The sequence below is a fragment of the Lytechinus pictus genome, chromosome 15 (genome assembly GCF_037042905.1).
Source record: "Lytechinus pictus isolate F3 Inbred chromosome 15, Lp3.0, whole genome shotgun sequence".
Taxonomy (NCBI): Eukaryota; Metazoa; Echinodermata; class Echinoidea; order Temnopleuroida; family Toxopneustidae; genus Lytechinus; species Lytechinus pictus.
This window is the reverse complement of record NC_087259.1, coordinates 26,574,318-26,595,471: the sequence shown is the minus strand read 5'-3', so window position 1 is coordinate 26,595,471 and position 21,154 is coordinate 26,574,318. Positions and strand designations below refer to the sequence as shown.

The following is a 21,154-nucleotide window of genomic DNA, read 5'->3' as shown; positions in this document are numbered from 1 at the left end:
CCTGACGCAGAAAAAAAAATGTTTGCAATCAAATTATCATTAATATGGAAATCGTAAACGACATAATTTCTTCAACTATTTGTACTAATTTTTGTTGCGTTAGTATAAGATAATTTTCTCAAATGACACTCTGCAAACCTATGAAAGTTTTTTTATCCCAAGTAATTTATCTCTTTTTCTCACACGCCCACATGTTTGGGTTCTTGAAATTATTCATATTTTTTAAACTCCTGTAAATGTATTTTAAGTGTGAACCATGTCTGTGGGCATATGTGATATATAATTAGTTTTCATTAACCATTCGTTGCTATTTTAACTACTTCTGTGTGATGCATCTTACCAGCATGCAGGTAGCACTCAATATTTTCATCTCGTATCAATTCCATTTATTGCATCCTCTCAGAAAGTATGAAATGATTTTGATAGGCACAAACTTTGATATAGGCCCAGCACGCTTCTACGAAAAATAATTAGTCACGACATAATTTGGGAGCTGCTGGAATGTGATGTCACAAATCAAAATTTCGAAGATTAAAAAACCCTGCAATACTACGATTGGACGTTTCAATTTTTTCAATTTTGAGTTCCGTCACGAATATTTTTTTTCTTATTTTCATTGTTTATTGAACCAAATTGACATCGGGCCAGGGTAGATGCCCCGTATATTTTCACTAGTCTTCATCTTTTCAGCCTTCGAATTCATTCGACACGTTTTAGCCTGATACTCTGGTATGGAACGCGAAACACAAATCAATATTGTGGGGCATATTGAAAGACCCAATAGGCTGATCGCTCGCCACCTTTTTTTCTCCCCTCCCCTCCCTCCCTCCCTCTCTCTCATGAATTTTATTGTTACTAATGTAGAGCACATTGAAGCATTCGTCTCCGGGACAGTTGATTACGTAACACAGACAAAAAAACATGATCCCCTTTTCAAACGCCGGAGTATCATCTCTTCAAAATCAAGATGTAGTCTATTTCCAGTGCATTATGACTTCTTTAATTGCAATTAGGGCTATACTATAGGTCAGAGTCAGATAACCAACTATGGAGAAATTACAGAATGTTTTTAATTTATTGTATTCTCTAGAAATCAAAATAAACATTCACATTTCATGAACAAGTTGTACAAATTATTTGAAACATGATTATTAATTATACAATAAATCCATATCCCATATAATTATACAAAATATACGTCAAAATTCAAAGATACCGGAAATTAGTACTGATAATTATGCGTTTCAACGATTACAAAATGAAATATTAACATGATGTATTAAATGACAAGAAAGAAAAAAAAATGATAAAAAAGTGAAGTTCTTCAAGTGAAATAAGGTTAATCGGAAGAAATTACATTTCAAGTTTTTAGATGTTGGAAAATACAAAACAACTTAAAACCATTCTGGATTTTTTTTTGTTATAACGCTTATTTTGGCGATGTGTCAAAGGATGATACGACAGTTTTGGGGAGGTCAAAAACATCTGGCGTCATCCGTGGACTGCCGTGTTGGCAGATCAATCCGGGATGGTCCGGTGTGGCTGCCGTGTTGGTCCTTGTAGTTGCCGTGTTGGTTCCTTCTGACCCCTAGATGGTTCGTGTAGACACCGTGCTCTACCTGCATGATCCGTGTAGATCCTTGTAAGCGCCGTGTAGATGATGTAGTTACCGTGTTATATAGCGTGTACAGTCATCAACGCTCGTCGAGGCTCAATCCGGGGAAAGCTATCCTGGAGATTGTCGTGTAGATCCTTGAGCATCCGTGTTTTAGACTCATCTCAATAGACGCCTGTTGTCGATAGGACCAGTACCTGTAGACCGTGCCCTACCAGCAATAAAATAATGAATTATTTTAAACTATTGTACTCTGTAGTGATCTTATCAAAATGATGTTAATTAATCTTGTTTTTTTTTAAATCCTATTGCAGCTTTTGATTTTTCGATCAGAGGTCCGTCGTTCGTGCCTGGTGCCACATACACATCAACAAGTATCAGTCCTGTAGCAACAGACCTGGGATCACCACCCGTCCAAGATGATGGCAAGTCTTGTCTCATCTGCGGAGATCGCGCTACAGGTCTCCACTATGGTAAGCGTCCTCAGCTACTAAAGGGGTAGTCAAGTTTGGCCACAGGTGGCGTATTTTTCCCTACCTATAATAAGGTCTAATTCACATAAATGGTTTTTACCCCCCCCCCCCCCCCAAGAAAAAAAAAGGTTTACTTACCAGGGTTTATTTAGTCAGACTCTGCCTCATGAATATTAATGGACAGAATATAGCATAATTTCAATCGCTTTGATCAGCTCGACTGGTATATCGCGATCGGTAAAACGATGCGCTAATGTGAGTTTACTGCAGTCAAGATAATTGGCGCAGGTTCTAGTCTCTCCGTGAACGATTTTTTCGAAGTTTTTTTAATAAAAAAATGAGGCAAGACTGAAAGAAATATTTAAGTGCAAAATGTGTAGTCTGAAGCAAAGCCTCCAAAACAGAGTTAGCTCTTATCGTAAAGGGGGGGGGGGGGCATTTCCTCAAAGTCGTTAGCTGCTACTGAAGTGGAAGGGGGGGGTTAATGTGACTTTGTGCGTCTCTCTCTCTCTCTATATTGGGCTTTGGTGAAAGTATCTTCCCGCTCACAAGGGGCAAAAGGCCCAAAGTGGACTACTATATGCCTATGGGCAGTCACACCTGAACATTTTAGCCTGCGTATGCCGAGGTAAGAAGGCTCTGGCAAGCCATAGCCTGTGTGTATGCCGAGGTACGAAATCTATGGCAAGCCAATTTCTGAAACCAAGACATGTCTTTAGTTAACACAAAGTCATTTCTTCTTATTAATACATAATGCTCATAACTTTCATAATTTCATTGTCATTTTGCCTCCGACGAAGATTCTGCTAGGATCGAAAGCTTAGCCCCTTTTGACTTTCTAATTACTCCATCGGCTCTCTTTTATTAGATAAGCAGTTTTCAGCAGCTTCTTTTTGCCAACTTTCATAATAATTATCTTCCTCAATCTTTCATTGGTCTGTTTCTTTGATTTTTATCTTTTATAAGAATTCAACTGATTTCAATGGTTTCATTCTCCTAAACACCACACAATATAAGCGGGGAAGTAAGTAGGATAGCGGGATCGTCAAAACCGTTAAGCTTAATCAAGCTTTTATTTACGATTTTTAAAAGACCAAACTGAAATGACCGGAGGTTCAAAATACAAAATTTTCTTTCAAAATTTCGGACATGACAGAGTGTGAATCGTTGTAGCGCCCTCTTTTGGCAACGAAATTAGTTTTTATGATACATGGCCATCAAACTCGCAACATCATTTAAAATTGTATACCACCAGATATTTCATACTTTTGCAAGAGACCTGTTATGTGATTAAAACACCCAGGAGAAAATCTTTGAAAGACTGAAATCATACGACCATGTATTCCCTTATAAAGTCAATTTTGAAGAACAATATAGGCTCGAAAGTGAGACTGTTATTTGACGAAATAAATGAATAAATGAAAAAAATACCATTAAACATCATGTATGGAATACAATTCTTATTTTCATTCGCCTGGTGCATTATTGTTAAAATATTTTAATCCTAAAGATCTTACAAATATATTGACCTAATAATAGGCAACTGTAATCAACTAATCATTGTACCGAAATTTTAATTCATTCATATTTTTTTAAAGCTCCTGAGGGGGGGGGGGGGACAACACCCTTTATATGGTGACATTTTTTCTAGAATTGTGTTCACTGAACCATAAAAATAAATTGTCAGGAAAGGGGTGATGCCCACCCCCCCCCCTTCCCCTCACTTCTCAAGGTTGTAACTTGAATATGTCCAATACAAACAGGTGAGGGGTGCGGTTAGATGGTAATGTCACGGGCCTTTTATGTTATGAAATAATTCGAAGTGAATCTATGGAGAATGTTGGCAAAATAATAATGCCAACTGTGGGCCTGCAACGTCGAGATCGAGGAACAGTTCGATCCACATGGGTAACTCTGAAAAGGTTGAATGCATTGGAGATGAAAAGGCCATCAGACCGAAAAAGTGTGTCCCCTCGATTTTATTTTTCATTCGTTTATTTCGTGGAATCACGATAATCCTCTTCAGATTATGTTCTTTATTCTTCAGTTGAATTTAAGGGAGAATGCGTGGTCATTAAATTGCAGTCTTGTTAATGCTTATGGTTTAAAATCATTGCTCTAACAAAAATGCGAAATTTTAAGTTGAAATTTATAGCCAAATCTATACAATGAAAAAAAATTGCAGACAAGTAATATTTCCAAGAGGAAGCGCGAAAATTATTCAAGGTCAATTTTTTTTTATCCAAGTGAAGACGGGAAGATTTGTCAGTATTCATTATTTTCATAAGCTTTAAATATTTAGATTTCAGGAGCTTATTAATGTAGTCAATGAAATATCGCAAGACAACAATATGGACTATTTTAAGTTTTTCTTTCGTAATGCAAACAATTTATTATATTTGATTGACCCATAAACATAGAATCGCAAATACTATAAACCATTCAAAAGCAATTAAAAGCTTCTTCATTGTCTAATATACAAAATATCAAAGCATTTTATACAATGAAATAACAAAATAAATATTTTGTGTATATTATGTTGTCGACTTTCTTTTGCGTACCGATCGAGATGTCCCCATAACTGTTTATTTATAAAACTGAGTGAATTTAAAAAATGTCATGACTATTTTATGTTATATTCAAACCAACTTTTGTTTGGGCGTATAATTGTCCTTTTAATATTCTGTTCTCCCTGCATAACTGCTCTCCCTGAATAACATTATAACGTTATTGTTTAATCATGTTTATATGTTGTTATCTTCCACCCTAATGCGTTAAGCGCCTGACAAGAAGGGCAGAAGATCCCGTTCGAAAAGTCTGATTCTGTCGAGGATCGAACCTCCCATGGCCTCCAGTTCATTAGTCAGGCGTTCTACCACTGAGCCACAGAGTATACTCGACAGTTGAAGCATGAGAATGAAGATCAATATTACAGTGCATGGTGGCTCAGTGGTAGAGCGCCCGCCTCGTGAGCGGTAGGTCTTGGGTTCTATCCCTGGTCGAGTCATACCAAACACCTATAATTACAATTATTATTATTGTAAGTATTGTTATTGTTATTATCAATTTTGTATGTCTTTCGATCTGTCCAGGAATCGTATCATGTGAAGGATGTAAAGGTTTCTTCAAGAGAAGCATATGCAACAAGAGAGTGTACAGGTGTATGAGGGACAAGAACTGTATGATGTCAAGACAGAAAAGGAACAGATGTCAGTACTGTCGACTCCTCAAATGCCTACAGGTCGGCATGAACAGAAAAGGTAGGCTTATCAAAGCATTTATGCTAAAATACAACTTCAAATATGTTTTTTTTATATTAAGGAAGAAAGTTTAATAAACATGATAAACGACAAGTAGCCGATAATATGCTTTTGATGCTGTCGTGTCGTGAAGTTAGTATTATGTTGTGGTTATAATTCTTCTTATTTAAAACGATCATTTTAAACATCTTTTATTGATGAAGCTTAAGATTGAAGTTGAATGAAGTGCAATCGGGTGATTCTACCCCCAAATTTGTTGTATTCTGTTAGCTTATATCCCTCTGGTATTTGATGTTTATACTGTACATTCTTTTGATTTGACCACATTTACTGTTAATATTGATGTATCCATCAAATTAGTCCATTTATGATAGCATGATTAATTTCCTTCAACATGATTTATGTTAGACTATCATGAAATGTAGATTATAGACCATCAACAGGTCACTTCAGGGACGTGTCCAAAGAAATGACATTCGCCATGATTCACCAAGAGATGGCGCTTTTCCTCGAAAAAAAATTGGGAAGTGCCGTATCTTGGTTCTGGATCAGTGGTAGCATGCCGAGTGAAAAGGGAGATAGAGAGGGAGAGATGAAGGGGGATGACTGTGTGTAAATACAATGTTAAAAAATAACCACCCTTGACTTTCTTTGGGTCGAATAAAACACCATTGAATGCTCACTCCAGTATCGTAATATACTCAGAGCAACGCTTCAAAAGTTCTTTTGCGAGGTTGTATTAAAAAAAAACATTTCAAGGAATTAACAAGAATGAAGTAGCATTATAGAAGGAGAAATAGGAGGACTGGACAAGACAAATTTGGCAGAATTACTCACTTCCAATTCCCTCAAACGAATGTTGCGCAAATAAGATTATCCTTGGAAAGTAACTGGGAAAAGGGGACGACATTTAAGCGATCAATTAGTCTTTGTCATAGGCATAAGTCATAAACAGGTGTCTGATTTTGCCTTCAACTTAGTTTTAGGGGAGGAAATAGAGGTTGCATGAAAGGGAAAATGGGATGTATGCTACCATACATTTTTATGTGTTTGAATACGTATTCGGCGATGAGGGAGAATGAAGGATTATAGACAGTGGCGTACCTAGGATTTTCCACAGAGGGGGGGGGGGGGGCAAAACCGTCCGCCAAAAAATTTGACAAGCAAAAAAAAAAAAAAAGTCTTCAAGCTCGTCAGGGGGGCAATAAAGGTCTTCAAGCTCGTCAGGGGGGGGGGCAAAAAAAGTCTTTCAAGCTCGTCAGGGGGGGGGCAGGGATACGTCCTTTGCATGGGTTGTGGCTCGTCAGGGGGGGGGTCACGCTAGTGATTATAGGAGGTGTTTTGTGTTGGGGTTTCCCAGACACATTCAACTGACTCTCAAAGTCTCGATAGTATAGGGTCATGGATTCGAATCCCAGTCATTGCCTTGATGTTTCAGTAGGAAATTCATTTTGCTGCACTTGCCCCATTATATTGGTATCTGCTCGTGATAATTATTCCTCGAAATACCGTGTCTGCAATCGGGCCAAAGCCTGCATTAAGAGTGGATGTGAGCGCTAAAATAAGATGAATTATTCATAATGATTAATAATTATGATATAAGTGATAATGATAATATTACCGTCAGAAAATTGCATAACTCTCTTTATAAAGTTTATTTCAAGGTGATACCCGGGGAGTGTTTCATAAAAGGATTTGGGGGACGTTTTCTCCTACAAAGTCTTTCTTGTCCGATAGTTACCATGGTAACATTGCTTCTCAGCCAATCAAAATCAAGGAATGATATCAGATCTGACGAATAAAGAGAAACATTACTAGTTGGGAACAGTTAGCATCGTTATTGATTTGGCAGCTGAATGTAGACCTATTATTAGAGTCTTGATGAGGGTAATGACGCAATAATTTTAACTGTACATTTGTTGGTCAAACATTCGCGCGGGAAATGATTCACGATTATTTGAGGGTCGCCGTGGAATCGTCTGACTCTCATCACGGCGCCAACTTGCCTCAAGACAGTGATCTCAGGCTAATATGGGGTGACAACGGGGACACATAGATCAATGATTACTAGTGGAAAGTCATTTTAGAATAAAATAATTGAAATAAATTTATATAGGCCGGTATTTTGAAGAAAAGAGGGAAAGAGAGAAATTAGGACAGAGCGAGCGTGGGTACCCAGAAAGAAAGAGAGATGTATCAAATGGTATTGGTGAAATACCTCAAGTCCACGCTTTCCACAAAAATTGTCTCCCATCAAATGGGGATTCGCCCCCCCCCCCCCGCCCGTCAGTAATGACACCTGAATGCCACTTCTACACCATCGGTGTTTTTTTTTGTGACCTGGTTTTTCTAGTTATTCGTGCCCAGTGTCATGAAGAAAAATGGAAGGTGAGAAGTATATTTGAAAGTTTTGAAGACTAATATTTTAGGATTAAATGAAAGCAGAATGAATCAGTGGGAGATCTCATTAGCATAGTCGTTAGTGATAAAGACATCAAAATATGATATTTTTCCGAGTATTTTATTTCTGGGTTAGTAGGTTTTTAACCTAATAGATTCACCTGCTGTGAAAAGTCGGTGTGCGCTTCCTACATTAGTTTTGGTGAGAGTGAGGGAAAAAATCGACCATACTGTTTATTTATCTATTTTTTGTAAAGGAATAAACTAAGTATATGATACTATTTTTTATTGTATTAAAATAAGAGATGAAGTGCATGTTATACCCGAATACAAGCACGTCCATGCAAGACTACATTATAATGTAAATGACATCAGTGACCATTATGATTAGCGGTAGAAGACGTCAGTGTGCATGGGGGCAGACCCCCTCCCCTCCCTACATGCTACTCAGTTTAGATGTGTCGGGGAACGAGCTTGTGAATCGTGCTTTTGAAACTCTACATTGCATTTCCTATTTTTCCGATGTAAAAAGGCATTGTAGATAGTCAATTCTGAATAAAGATTTTATCGTAAAACGAGAAAAAGGCAAGTATACGTCATAAAGCCATCTTACAAACCTGTTTATATTTATTATACACCTGTTTATTTTACGATATGGTTCATTAATTTTTCATCAAAATATCCCGATTTTACTAATATAGCCATTACATATATCAGAATGTTAATCGTGTGGATTGAAATAGCGCCATCTATCGCTCAGTCTTTCTAGCTGTCTTGATATAATGAGTTAACTTTATTTCTTTGAAGCCAGACTCCCACTCCGCCCCTTCTACCATCTTAGCCTATTGTCTCTCGTTGGTCTCCATTCCATTTGAAAACATGAAATTAATATGATTATTGTATAAGAAAGCAACTACTCATCGCTGATTGACAGTCGTCAAATATATATTTACATAAAGTAATTTGTTCTTTTCGATTCATTATTTTTTCCATTTAGCTATTCGTGAGGACGGTATGCCTGGTGGTCGAAATAAAAGCATCGGGCCTGTTTCGGTAAGTTTTATCAAATATATTTCAATTTGTCTACAATATTGTTATCAATAGGTATTTTTCAAGACAAATGTTCAAGAGCAGATAGAGGGCGCCAGACCACTAACATATCACGAGAGGACTTTTACACACAGACATTCAAAGAAGTGTACAGGGCGGCATTCTGTATAGGCATTGTAAATAAATCCATATTTCAACCACCCTCACCGGTCCCCTGATATAAAATCATATAACTCCTTATACACTCATTAAACAGAGATATTGTACAAAATTAAAATGAATAGATTAATGAATGAATAATGTGGATGAAGTACACTAAACTAAAAAAAAAAAACTCTTCTATCGTAATAAAACAGCTAAAAGACAGTCGAGAAAGGAAAATGGGGACGGAGAGAAAAGGTGAATGTGACTACAAATTTTAGTGGTCGAGCGCCCTCTATTGGATATTTGTCGTGATAGCGTGGTGATTGATTACCAACACTGATCTGTATACTTTCAACCACTGATCTGAATACTATCAGTGATCACCAACATTGGCGGCGAAAGCCAAACAATTTAGGGGGGGGTCAACCTGAAATTAAGTGATGGACACAAATAAAAAATTTGACAAGCAAAAAAAAAAAAAAAAAAAAGAGGTCATCAAATAAAAATTTATGGGGGGACCGTCCCCCCACCTCAAATTTAGGGGGGACCTGCCCCCCCCCCCCCCCCCGCTTCCGCCGCCTATGATCACCAATCACAGACTTTACGACGCAGAAGAAAAGAAAAAGAGTTTTTAAATTAATTGAATAAAATTAACAATGGAAAAAATCAAGAGAAGCAGGAAAATAGGGAGTTTCAGAAGAAGAGTAAAGTGGTAAATGAGGGCGTATAAGAAGAGGACGAGAAAAGAAGAAGAAGAAGGAGGAGGAGAGGAAGAAGAAGAGGGAGAAGGAGGAGGAGGAGAGGAAGAAGAAGATGAGAAGAAGAAGAGGAGGAGGAGAGGAAGAAGACGAAAGATGTGGAATTCGAATATGAAACTGATAAGCAGTGTATTAGGTAGGCTTATATTCAACAAAGACCACCCCTCAAACAGCGAAACAAACAATGTGGTAATACTTTGTTATGTTGGTAAGAAGCAAAAGAAGAAAAATATCTTATCAAATGATGTTTATTGAATGCTGTCTGAATTGAAAATAAATCGGTGAAACGTGACTCGCTGGCACAGAAATCATACAAGTTTGTGACATGATTGAAATTACACAATAGAGAAAAGAAAGGGTAAAGAAAAAAAATCAAATTGGAAAGTCTTAGAAGGTTCCGAATAGCAGATTAAAATGCGATTAAAAATGCGCGAAATCTATTACGGCCTTTCAAAAGGGGTTAAACAAATTTGCAATGAGGGTTGTGGGGGAGGGGGCCGGGCCGGGGGAGGGGTATCTGCCGTATATAGTCTTATACCGTTCAGCGATTTTCAAAGAAGCTGAAGTATTTGCAATGCCTTTATGATTGTGATAGTGGTTTAATCTCTTGAGTGCTACTTCGTTTCAGAAGACAATTTCATTTTACAAGGCTTTAAAACAAATATTTCCCCCTTAAAATCTTTTATAGTTTTATCTTAATTCACTCCCACCCACGCCTCCTCTATATTCACCCCCCCCCTCTCTCTCTCTCTCTCTCTCTCTCTTTATCGCTCTCTCGCATTCTCCTCATTCTCTTCCCCTCCCTCATTCATCCTCTCTCCGTTTTATCCATCGTTTCCGAAACAGTCTTATTTTACATTTTCCGCACACAACCACCCATTATGTGGGTGTGGGTGTGTCTAGGGGTTTTTCGGACTTCGAAAGAACGCGTTGCTATTTGGTCACATTCTCTTTAAATTCTTTTCTCCTTTTGAAGCAGATTGTCTGGGAATGCTCAAGGTTGTCTGGGGATTTTTTTTACCGGACGAATACAAAACAGATTATTGTAAATCATGGTTCCCCAGGGTACTACTGACCATTCTCGTAATATCATGGCCCATGGTAATACGATCCATTTTCCACGGTGATGGGTTGGTCATCGGGGCGGGACTCCACTGACCAAGCATCTGTCTTTTCATCACATTGTTGGATAATATTACTATTTCTCTCTGTTTCTACTCCTTTCTTCTCGAGGTTATAGTAACACAATGAAGGCCGTGGCATTGGGGGGCATTGGATGTGTTCATGAGCCGTTTGGGACACATTCGGAATTGGTATCGTGCCCTAATCAGAAGTCGACAAGTTTTAATCATTTTCACCCTAGTTTTTATTCTTTGAGATTATTTTGGGGGGAAATACACCGACAGTATTTGCTCTGAATCTTATGCTAAGCAATCCTTTATAAATTATACCATGTCGGGTTCAGGAGACATGCAGACACTCATGTGGTCCGTGTAATTTTTGCTCCACATACCACAGTGTGCTCCCTCCAAAAATGGCTCATCGAGTCACTCTATGGGCTTGGTGTGGGACTGAAGTCTTGTCGAACACCATCATGGAACAGATTGTCCATGATGACTGTGATCAGTACCGTATTTTTTTTGTTTTGAATAACCGTATACTGGACATGATGATGGATTAGCGCCATCTGTTGTTCAGTTTTATGTAGCATTTTTGCTTGCGATGACGGGGGTGGTCGGGAAGTGGTGCATGGATAATTTGATTTCGAATAGTTCACAACAACAAACAAAAAGAAAGTGGGGGAAAGTGCTGGAAAAATCCATAACCAGTGTATATTTCGCTAAAACAACAGAACGTGATCTGCAGTAATATGCGTCACAAGCTTGTCAAAGCAATAAATTAACATAGACTCTCTGCGTCACTCGAACAGGTGTTTCGTTTAATGGGGATAGAACTTCATCGAAATGTCTCGCATTGAAAAACAAAGATACATTTACGAGATCACATTAATGTTGATGTGTTAATCATACGTGATAGGACGGTAGACTTCTGTCATAACCAGGGTTTTATTTACATCCCTGTCGGTAAATCATCCTTCAATCTGACGGTGTTTAAAGGGTCATATTTAATGCTGACATTCTCATAGACCACCACTAAAATAGTCATTGTAATTGTAGGCATGTTGTTTCTCGGAATTGACAGTTTACTTGTTCGTTTTTGTTCTTTTTCAAACCCGTCCTGTTAATGATGTTTCCGTCAATATTTTGGTCATGAGGGTCAACTATTGAATTTCTTTCTTTTCATCTTTGTATCATTTTCTAAGATATGTATAGTATTATACTCCATAGTAATTGTTTAGGCCCGATACAGAATGAAATTGTTTATTTTTAGTTGCATGGGCACACAAAATATAAATAAGTAATAATACTTGCATAAAAAAATAATGACGCTGCCCGGGTATTACGCTGAAAGATATGATTATAAAAAACGCTATAAATCACAAAGTCGAATAATGGGCTGTGTGTACCATCAAGAAAAATAAACTTTTACTAAATGATGAATGCTTCGCTCAGGATTTTTTTTCCAAAATCAGTTGGTGTAATAGGCCAAATCTTATATATGCATATAAAAATAGCACTTTTTAGCAGTTTGTTATCCTGTTGGATGTTTTAGAATATTTATGATCGTTATCCCGACGGAGTTTTTCTTGAAAACAGCGCGTTTCATTAAGCGATAACTCACTGGAGATTAGTAATTAACAGCATATGTGATCCTGTCTGTCCGTTGAATAAGAAGTTTTGAAATCTAAGAAGGTAGAGCGTGTTATCCTCCTAACGAACATCCCTCTATTGTTGGCTCTTGGCCTAATATCTCAGTCCGACCTTGGCCCGTTACGTAACTATCTAATTGGCGAGTGATACATATTCAAGAGAAGATGTGCAAGGACACGTCGAAACGAATGATAAGTAAGACAGCCGCGAATGTGATCGTGACGGCGCACAGATCACGTAAGCTCATTTCCCCCTTACCCCCTAACCATCAGGCATCGAAGCCAGCCGCTGCCGCAGTAGCTCGGGGACACTGCCCTCAAAGACCGACCCGCATGCGACGTGTTATGTAACACCAAGGTCGTCGCCTATGTTTCAAATCGATGCACAGTGCACACATTTTTCTGAAGCACGAATCCCAAGCGATTGTCTCTCTTCATCCATTGTGTCAGTCGAGCGTGACTGTGTTCGAAATTGTGAAAGAGTTCCAAGAAATATCGGTGAAAACGTGCTCGGGTCTCGAATATCGGGGGGGGGGGGGGGGGGTGCGTTTGTATAAACCAAGCATGCAAATATCATATCTTCCAGACGAGATTTAAAAAAGTGAATAGGATTTTGCTGGCAGCAATCGCACACCGGCGAGGTCAGAGCATGTAGCTACTAACGGAGCTCAATGGTCAGAGGAACTATATAGGAGGGAAATTGATTGGGGTTGTCCAGCTATTGAATGTTTTAATGAGATTTTGCTGAGAATGAACAACATTAAAAGGAATTCGATTTCATTGTCCATCGGGATGGTTTGAGCGAGGAGCACGAATTTCAATATGATTGTCGCGCATGTTGCGGCATCTCACTTTTGGTCATAACCCTCATAACATCGTGATAGAGAATGAGAATACACTATCGTCCGATGAATATAAGCTGGTATGCAAGAAAACACAAAAGTGAAGGACGTGTTAAGGTGACCGAATGGGCATTATTGGGTCAGGGAGTTGGGAGAGAGATAGGCGGGGCTATGGCCGGATTTTGTGGGGAGGGGCAGGGGGCTACGGGGCGTTGACGGGGGCTACGGTGGGGGAGGGGGACGGATGGAGATAATTGACGAGTTTAAGAACCAATATCAGGGTTAAAGTGATTTGTTTCTGTTGATTTCAAACATGGGCATTATTTGAATAGATTTTCAACATTTTCAAAAATTATGAAACATTGTTTTCACAATATGAAAAATTCTTACAGGCCTTCCACGTGACTTTATTCAACACTTATTTTGATGGCAGATGTTGAAAAAAAATATGTGTCGACAGTGATACCAATGATTCAATACATATTAGCAGGGTTTTATTTATTGAATGTCAATGTTTATTTTAAGAACTATAATAATTAAAACGGTTTAGCGTCAACATGATTGTAGATGGTAAATAGCAATTATTCTTTTTGTCGCAATGAATGGGACACTTGACATGCATGTGCCCCATCCCTGAAGCAGGATGGGGCACCCCCCCCCCCGGCTTAAAATATGAATAGATATATCTTCTCATCTGTTTGGTCATCTTTCCATCAAAACATTGCGATTCTCCCGTGGACAAAAGAACACCAAAAACGTGGAGAGCGACAACATATTAATAGATCAAACAAATCGCGACTCCTCTGGATAAAGATGGGTTTTCTTTATGTTTATGATTGTACAAAATATAGATTAACATTTGACAATGATGAATAATTATGAATACTTATATGAACATTTTTATTTTAGGATAATTGGGAAAGTGAAATGGCAGTACTTAAAAGTAAACATGGAATTACCAAGGTAAAAACAATTTCATTAGGTGGGAATTGCATATAAATAAGAAGAAATTAAGAGAAATTGTCTCAAGGTAAATTCGATTAGAAACTAATAAGCTGTCAAGTTACCCTTTCTGTTTCACTTAAAGAATAAGGCGAAAACTAGCCTTGACCAACCTGCACGCATCGCATTTCGAAAAGAAATGTGGGTATTTTTGTTGTGAGACATTTGCAAGAATATTTCGTTAGTTTATTTAAAGGAGAATGAAACCCTTGAAACCAGCTGAATCCATATCAAAGAGAAAAATCAAAGAAACATATTGTTGAAAGTTTGAGGAAGATTGAATGAATAATAAGAAAGTTATGAGCATTTGAATATTGAGATCACTAATGCCATGTAGATCCTCCCATTGGCAATGCGACCAAGATCTGTGATGTCACACACGTACAACTCCCTCATTGCTTTAGTACTTATTGCACTTATATTTTCACTTTTATAGAATCTATCACAAGGTGAGGTGTTCTCTTTATGAGAGGACAAGTACAGAGGTTTCACAACATTATATCATTGATGAATCGTTTGTCATATGATTAGAATGAGCAAAAAGATATGTTTTGGGGTATATTTCAGTGTCCAAAAGGGGAGAGTTGTTCATCTGTGATATCATAGATCTTGGTTGCGTTGCCAATGGGAGGATCTCCATAGCATTAGTGATCTCGACATTCAAATGCTCATAACTCTTCTATTGCTAGTCCTATTTTACTCAAACTTTTGTTGATCTTATTCTTTGATTTTTCTGCTTTCACAAAAGCTAACTTGCTCCAAGAGTTTCATTCTCCTTTAATGACAGGCATGATATTTACCGGGACTTTGAATAGGGAATGAGTGAAGTAATATTCGGTTATGTTATTCTATACAGTACTTCGTAGAAGTTTCATTTGAATATATCCATGGTTGTACGCGAAATCCTTCAATTTCATATATAGGAAAAAGAAAAGTGTTCCCATGACAAGCTCGGCCGCTTTGATCACTCGCTCGGCCGCTTTGATCACTCGCTTTCTTTAAGCGTCTTGCCCCCGGATAAAATTCTGCGTATGAATTTATCAAATAAGAGATTGACTGTTCATACACATTTTAACTTTTTTTAATGTGGACCCTGTAAAACATTGTAGTTATTCAAACAATTAACTTTGATATTGTCATTATGATCAAAAGACTGAAATGTCAATGTAGTAACATTAGAAGAAATAAGAAATAAAAGTATGGGCACACCGTATAATCAAAGGGCATATAGAAAATATTTAAGAACGGGTTGATCAAATTTTGAATTTATTGTCTATTTTTTTCCATAAATTGCAACATGGATCCATACGATTGAATTCCGACCAAACCAAGACAATAATGGTATTTTTTTTTCAAATGAAAAATATAAAAACTATGATTGCGAAAGATTGAATGAAAGCGGATAAAGAAAAGTCAACAATAATATGTTAACAAATGAGATCACAGGCTCTGTGCTAATCTCATATCATTGCCCGGATGTGACAACTTTTCTTTCATCATGTATTTCTGATAGAAATTTCTCACAGAAACGCTTTCCCATATGGTAGAAGTCAAAGTAAAACAAAGACAGCACAATACTTTAATTTTCTTTAAAAAAATAAATAAAAATAAAGAATGGAAGAGTAAGTCATGGGTCATATTTGAACAAGTTTAGTGTTATACTTTACAGAATACAACATTTTCTTTAAAAACCTTTTTTACCCTTCAAAAGAATGAGAATAAATTATGCTCTTTCCACCCCTTTCCAGCCCCCCCCCCCCCTCTCCTTCCCGCTCTACCACATATCACCAATTATCCCCTACCGCATATTTGAGAAGCGATTTGACCACGTATCACGAGGTAATGTTTAATGGAAACACTACAACGCCCAAGGTTACGAAAATGTTTTCATCTATTTAGTGTTTTTACTAATCCCGCAAAATTAAACTTATTCTTCATGGGTAGCCCTTCAAAGTTTGCATCATGTATTTTTGCCCCGCGTAAGGTAATTCTATCAAAGTTGGCTGGCTGGAATATTCTTGTGTAAATGTTCAGCGTTGGGCACCCATGTTGATACCAAAAATAAATCCCGTGTTTCCACATATATAATGTTCCTAAATTAGCCTGACTTCACGACTATATGAATGAATGCAATATGGCAATGTTATTATTTAAACAACCATTATGCATTACAAAAGCCATAGATGAAATAATAAAAGCTGAAAAACATTCTTGCTGTTAAAACACAAATTTTCATTGCAAAATATGGTTTTAAAATATAAATGATTTTTTTTTTTTTTTTTTTTTTTGGGGGGGGGGATCTTCATGAAAATAAGTTCTTCAAGCACTCGTTTCGGCGCTTCATAACCCAATCGATCGGAAACATAACGATCGCTTTTATGACACGCCACCCACCCCTAAACTAACCTTATGCCCTTGGTATGCATCAGAAATCCAATTCCAATTGTTATGAGACTGTTGGGTTGAGTAATGCCCATTCCATTTTTATCCATTTCAATCTAGGGGACGCCACAATATTCCTAGACAAGATTTACACAATTGTTGAATATCACCGATGAAATTTAATAACTAGGCCTATACTGATGAAATACTAGAAAAATGCAACAGACGATTTGACTTTTATCAATAAATTAAACAAAGAAATGCGTCTGTCGGTTGTCTAATGTTTATATAACATTGTTCAATCATTATTGTTACTTCATTCAGTGCAACATATGACTCTAAACAATATTGGTTTTTTTTATATTTTTTTTTCAATATTTTTTATTAAAAAGCAAGAATCAGCACTTCGTCCCCGCAAGCGTAAGCCGAAATGAATAACATTTTCACTTCACAGTATGCTCCAATGATGTCAAAGAACATATTTATTTTATTTTAATTTAACACATGATATAATTTTAGACTAAGTATTAATTGGCGTATAAATATGATATTAACATAAAGAATATTTTGTTATCGTCCCTTCTCTTTGTCCAGTTGAGCCCTGAGGAGATCGAACGGATAATGTCTGGTGAGGAGTATGCACGGGAAGAGATGAACGGACTGGCAACCAAAAGCCCTAACGATGGTAGTGATGGTGTCTCCCCCACTTTCTCACCAACTTCCGTGGGATCGAGCTCCAGCGATCACTTCTTTGACTTCGCTGGAAACCCAGCCCTTGTCGCGTCTGGTGTTGTAGGCATCAGCGCAGTCGAGTACGCGCGTCGCATGGAACGCGCAGAACGCGAGGCCTCACGCAATTTAGCACTCCTACCGGAAGTGGAAGCCCTCATCATGGCTGAACCGACTGAACCGCTTACCCTGCCTTTCGAAGTAGCTACGGATCAACCGGTCGGTTATGCAGGAATCTTTGAACTCCTCTGCAAGCTCATGGACCGAATGCTTCATCACCAGATCCAGTGGACCAAGAGGCTGCCGTTCCAATCAAGAATCCCCATCTCTGATTCAACATCGCTCCTGACCACTTGTCTTATCGAGCTCCTGTTGCTTGAAGTCATGCGGACGCAGCCTTTGGAACTCTTCACCAAGCTCGGTCAAATCCTTGACACCTATATCCCCAGTGAGGACGAGCTGAGAAAGTTCGGGCAGAATGGACTGGAGATTATCGATGTGGCTACCAACGCGCTTGCGAGATACCGGGCACTCAAGGTCAGCGTCCAGGAACACGTTTGCCTGAAGGTTATCTGCTTCTTAAACCCTGGTAAGTCAACTAATACCTCTCTGACAACCTTGCTGTGCGCCCAATAAAATCAGTAGGCTTCTTTCGTGATGACAGTTTTCTTAAGAAATTACCTTTCCATTAGCGCCTTCCAATCTGCCTGTAGAAATTAATTGATTCTACTACTTTGGATATCTTGGTCATTAGTTGAACATTCAGTTCGGATTGCTTAGATATGAAACATATCGTAATTAGTATTTCTGTAAGTATCAAATGCATGCCCGTCAGTTTAGCCTTGTAGAGATTAATATTAGTTTTGTTTTAAACCTCTTCTTTGGCCCACAGAGAATCCAAACTTGACAAAGCTGCCGGTTATCAAGGATCTAAGCAAGCAGTACTACTACGTACTACATGACCACGTGCAGCTGAACAACAACATCGCAGCGGAACGATTCCGTGAACTTCTCATCCTCATCCCACAGATCCGACACCTGGCATTGAAGTGCAATGCGATCTCATTTGATAATGCGCCGCTGCTCTTTAAAGCCATCATGCATGCCGGTGTGACACACACCAAACGCTAACGTGTGTGGAGATGCATCGAACGTAGAGGGCGTCATAGCTATACCCTAGCTAGACAGAGCAATCAATAGAGAGAGTTTGGCCAACCCAGTTTCAATGGGTTACCAAATGGCACAATTTCTATTGATGTGGCTTGCCTAACAAAGCACTATGCGCCATGCTGGTACCCCCATTGAAACCGGTTTGGCCGAACTCTCTCTATGAAATCGCTCTGACCCAAGAGTTTGAACACAACACGAGAGTGTTAAAGTAACAACCTAATGTGTTGTAGTAAAATCCACAATCCATGTGGTTACCCTTTTTTGCAGCCTAAACGAATATATTAAGGTTTACGCAGTCGTCATATTATTGTCCAGATGTTATCAAAAAGATTTTAAATGCAAATATTCTTTTTTAATAAAAAGATATATAGCATTCTGACAATATTAAGTTTAACAGCAACCATTTCAAATTTTGGGGAATGGTATGGGTATTGGGTAGTGTAAATGGGTTTTCACAGGTTTGTGAATATGAGAACATTGCAAGTCTTTATGGTAATTATATTACCAAAATTGATTGGTTAAATGCTTATTATAATTATACAGCCTTATTGCATGGTGCAGTATCATAATATTTATTATGATGCGATAGTAAATTATAATGCCTTTAACTATTAACCTGTATGTAAAATGGAGGTATATGAACGGACGCGCACAGCGCAGTCCATAACGTTGTGTGTGTTTTAGATGGTTTAAATTACGAAGGAGACTTGTATTTATAAAGACCACCAAATAAGGTGTAGCATGCACAAAACATTTTTTGTGAAACATATTTCGACCGTTTTGAATGGAACTTTTAAAAAAGTAAACTAACACTTATAAGTGATATATATCATGACGGAAAACCGTACACTAACGTTTTATCCATCAATGTAAATAGATTTTTTAAGTATAAAAAGAATATCATTTTATGACCATGTTTTTCTTATACTTCGTATCAAAACATGACGTGAATGTGTGTGTTAATATTAGGTAAGTACAGTGTTAAGAGTATATAGAGTTGAAGTATTCAATATGTATTTTGTGCTTAATGGATTCGTGTGTGTTAGTATATATCTCATTCTATGAAATGAAATTCGATCACTGTTCATAGTTCGTGTGTGTACATGAATAGTGATGATAAATATATTACGATTCTATATCATAGTTAACGTATTGCGAATTATATCGAGTTCATGTGGAACTCTTTATTTTTCAAGATTTCTTTTAATAGATTCTAATTTCTTAAGCGCAAAGTTAAAAAAAATGTCTTAGGTAAATACTCCTGTCTCAAAATTATTACTGGACGTAAGGGAAATATAAGATAACAATGTATATACATGTAATCATAATTAATAATTGAATGTTAATCTGTATTGTAAAAGGAATTTTCATTCCCCGTAGAGACACCGCTCCATTAGTGCTAGCGTTTATTCGCCTTTTGGGGGGAAAGATTCGAGAGGTTATTTTCATGATAATTGCCATTTAGATTGAAGTAATTGAATTTGAAAATATCTTGTGATGATTATTCTAAATTAAAAATGTCAATGATTTATCTTGAATGATATCAATATCACATTATTTGTAAAGCGCCAACATGATACACCTAACTCTTTATGTGGGCATATTATACCCTTGGCTCGCTATGCCGATATCCTATTCTTTCCTAAAGTAAATTTGGTCCACGAGTAATCCGAAATGCTATTGCCTCATTTTATTGCTCTAATTTGTTTAAGGTTAAGCAAGATATTTTTTTCATTATAAGTATGTGTGAAAATGTAATATTACTAAAAGAATAGTAAGAAACATACTCCTTGGAGCTTAGTATGGGTATAGACAGTGTTAATGAAGTGTTATACGCTGGAAAAAGTCCCTCGATTGACCTTTGACCTGTCATCAATTAAATCGAAATTACTTTCGATTAAAAATGAAAATTGGTATAGGGTCGACCTGTATGATGATGGAACAGTGCTAGCTGTGCGAATCGCGTACTTCGCGAAGTCAGGGGTGTTATGGACTCCCGATAGGATCTATAGACGTTACTTGACTTCACTGATCAGGGGCCCCATAACACAAAGGTTAGCGATTGATCGTACGTTTGATTTTCACGATTGATTGTACATTGTAGTCAATGGAATCAATCGTAGAAAAATGTTCTACGATCATTGCTAAGTTTTGTGTTACGGGCCTCTGAACAGATCAGTAACTTGACTTCTCTCCTTTCTGTTCTGGGCATGCGCATAAATGAGATGGGAATCGCGATTTTACCATCGAATTAGGAGAAAAACACACCCATATTGTCATGGCCGTACGCAGGAATTCTTACCATGGGGCAGGACGCGTAAACATTTTCAAAGGAACTCGAAAGCGAGGGAGCGAAGCAACCGAGCTTGTCATTGGGGCGATTTTTTCCCAAAAATTCTGGGGGCGGGGCAACTGCCCCCTGCTGCGTACGACCATGTATACCGTCTATGTAATTCGGTTGTTGTAATAATAATGTCTTTTAAAGGTGTATAAAATAATGTGTTTCTATTTTAACGTGTGCTTTTATACCAAATATGGAAGCTGCAGTATTATGTGTTT

At 37.7% G+C, this 21,154-nt stretch overlaps 1 protein-coding gene across 1 annotated transcript in view; it reads left to right on the top strand.

Annotated features, from left to right (window-relative positions):
- Positions 1-21,096, top strand: part of LOC129277515 (nuclear receptor subfamily 6 group A member 1-like) — a 32,901-nt gene extending 11,805 nt beyond the window's left edge. The window contains exons 2-6 of the mRNA XM_054913682.2: positions 1,930-2,088; positions 5,181-5,348; positions 8,746-8,801; positions 17,291-18,014; positions 18,318-21,096. Coding sequence (XP_054769657.1) covers positions 1,930-2,088; positions 5,181-5,348; positions 8,746-8,801; positions 17,291-18,014; positions 18,318-18,556 — 1,346 coding nt within the window. The 3' untranslated portion in view covers positions 18,557-21,096. The remainder of the gene's footprint in view (positions 1-1,929; positions 2,089-5,180; positions 5,349-8,745; positions 8,802-17,290; positions 18,015-18,317) is intronic.
- Positions 21,097-21,154: the final 58 nt, after the last annotated feature.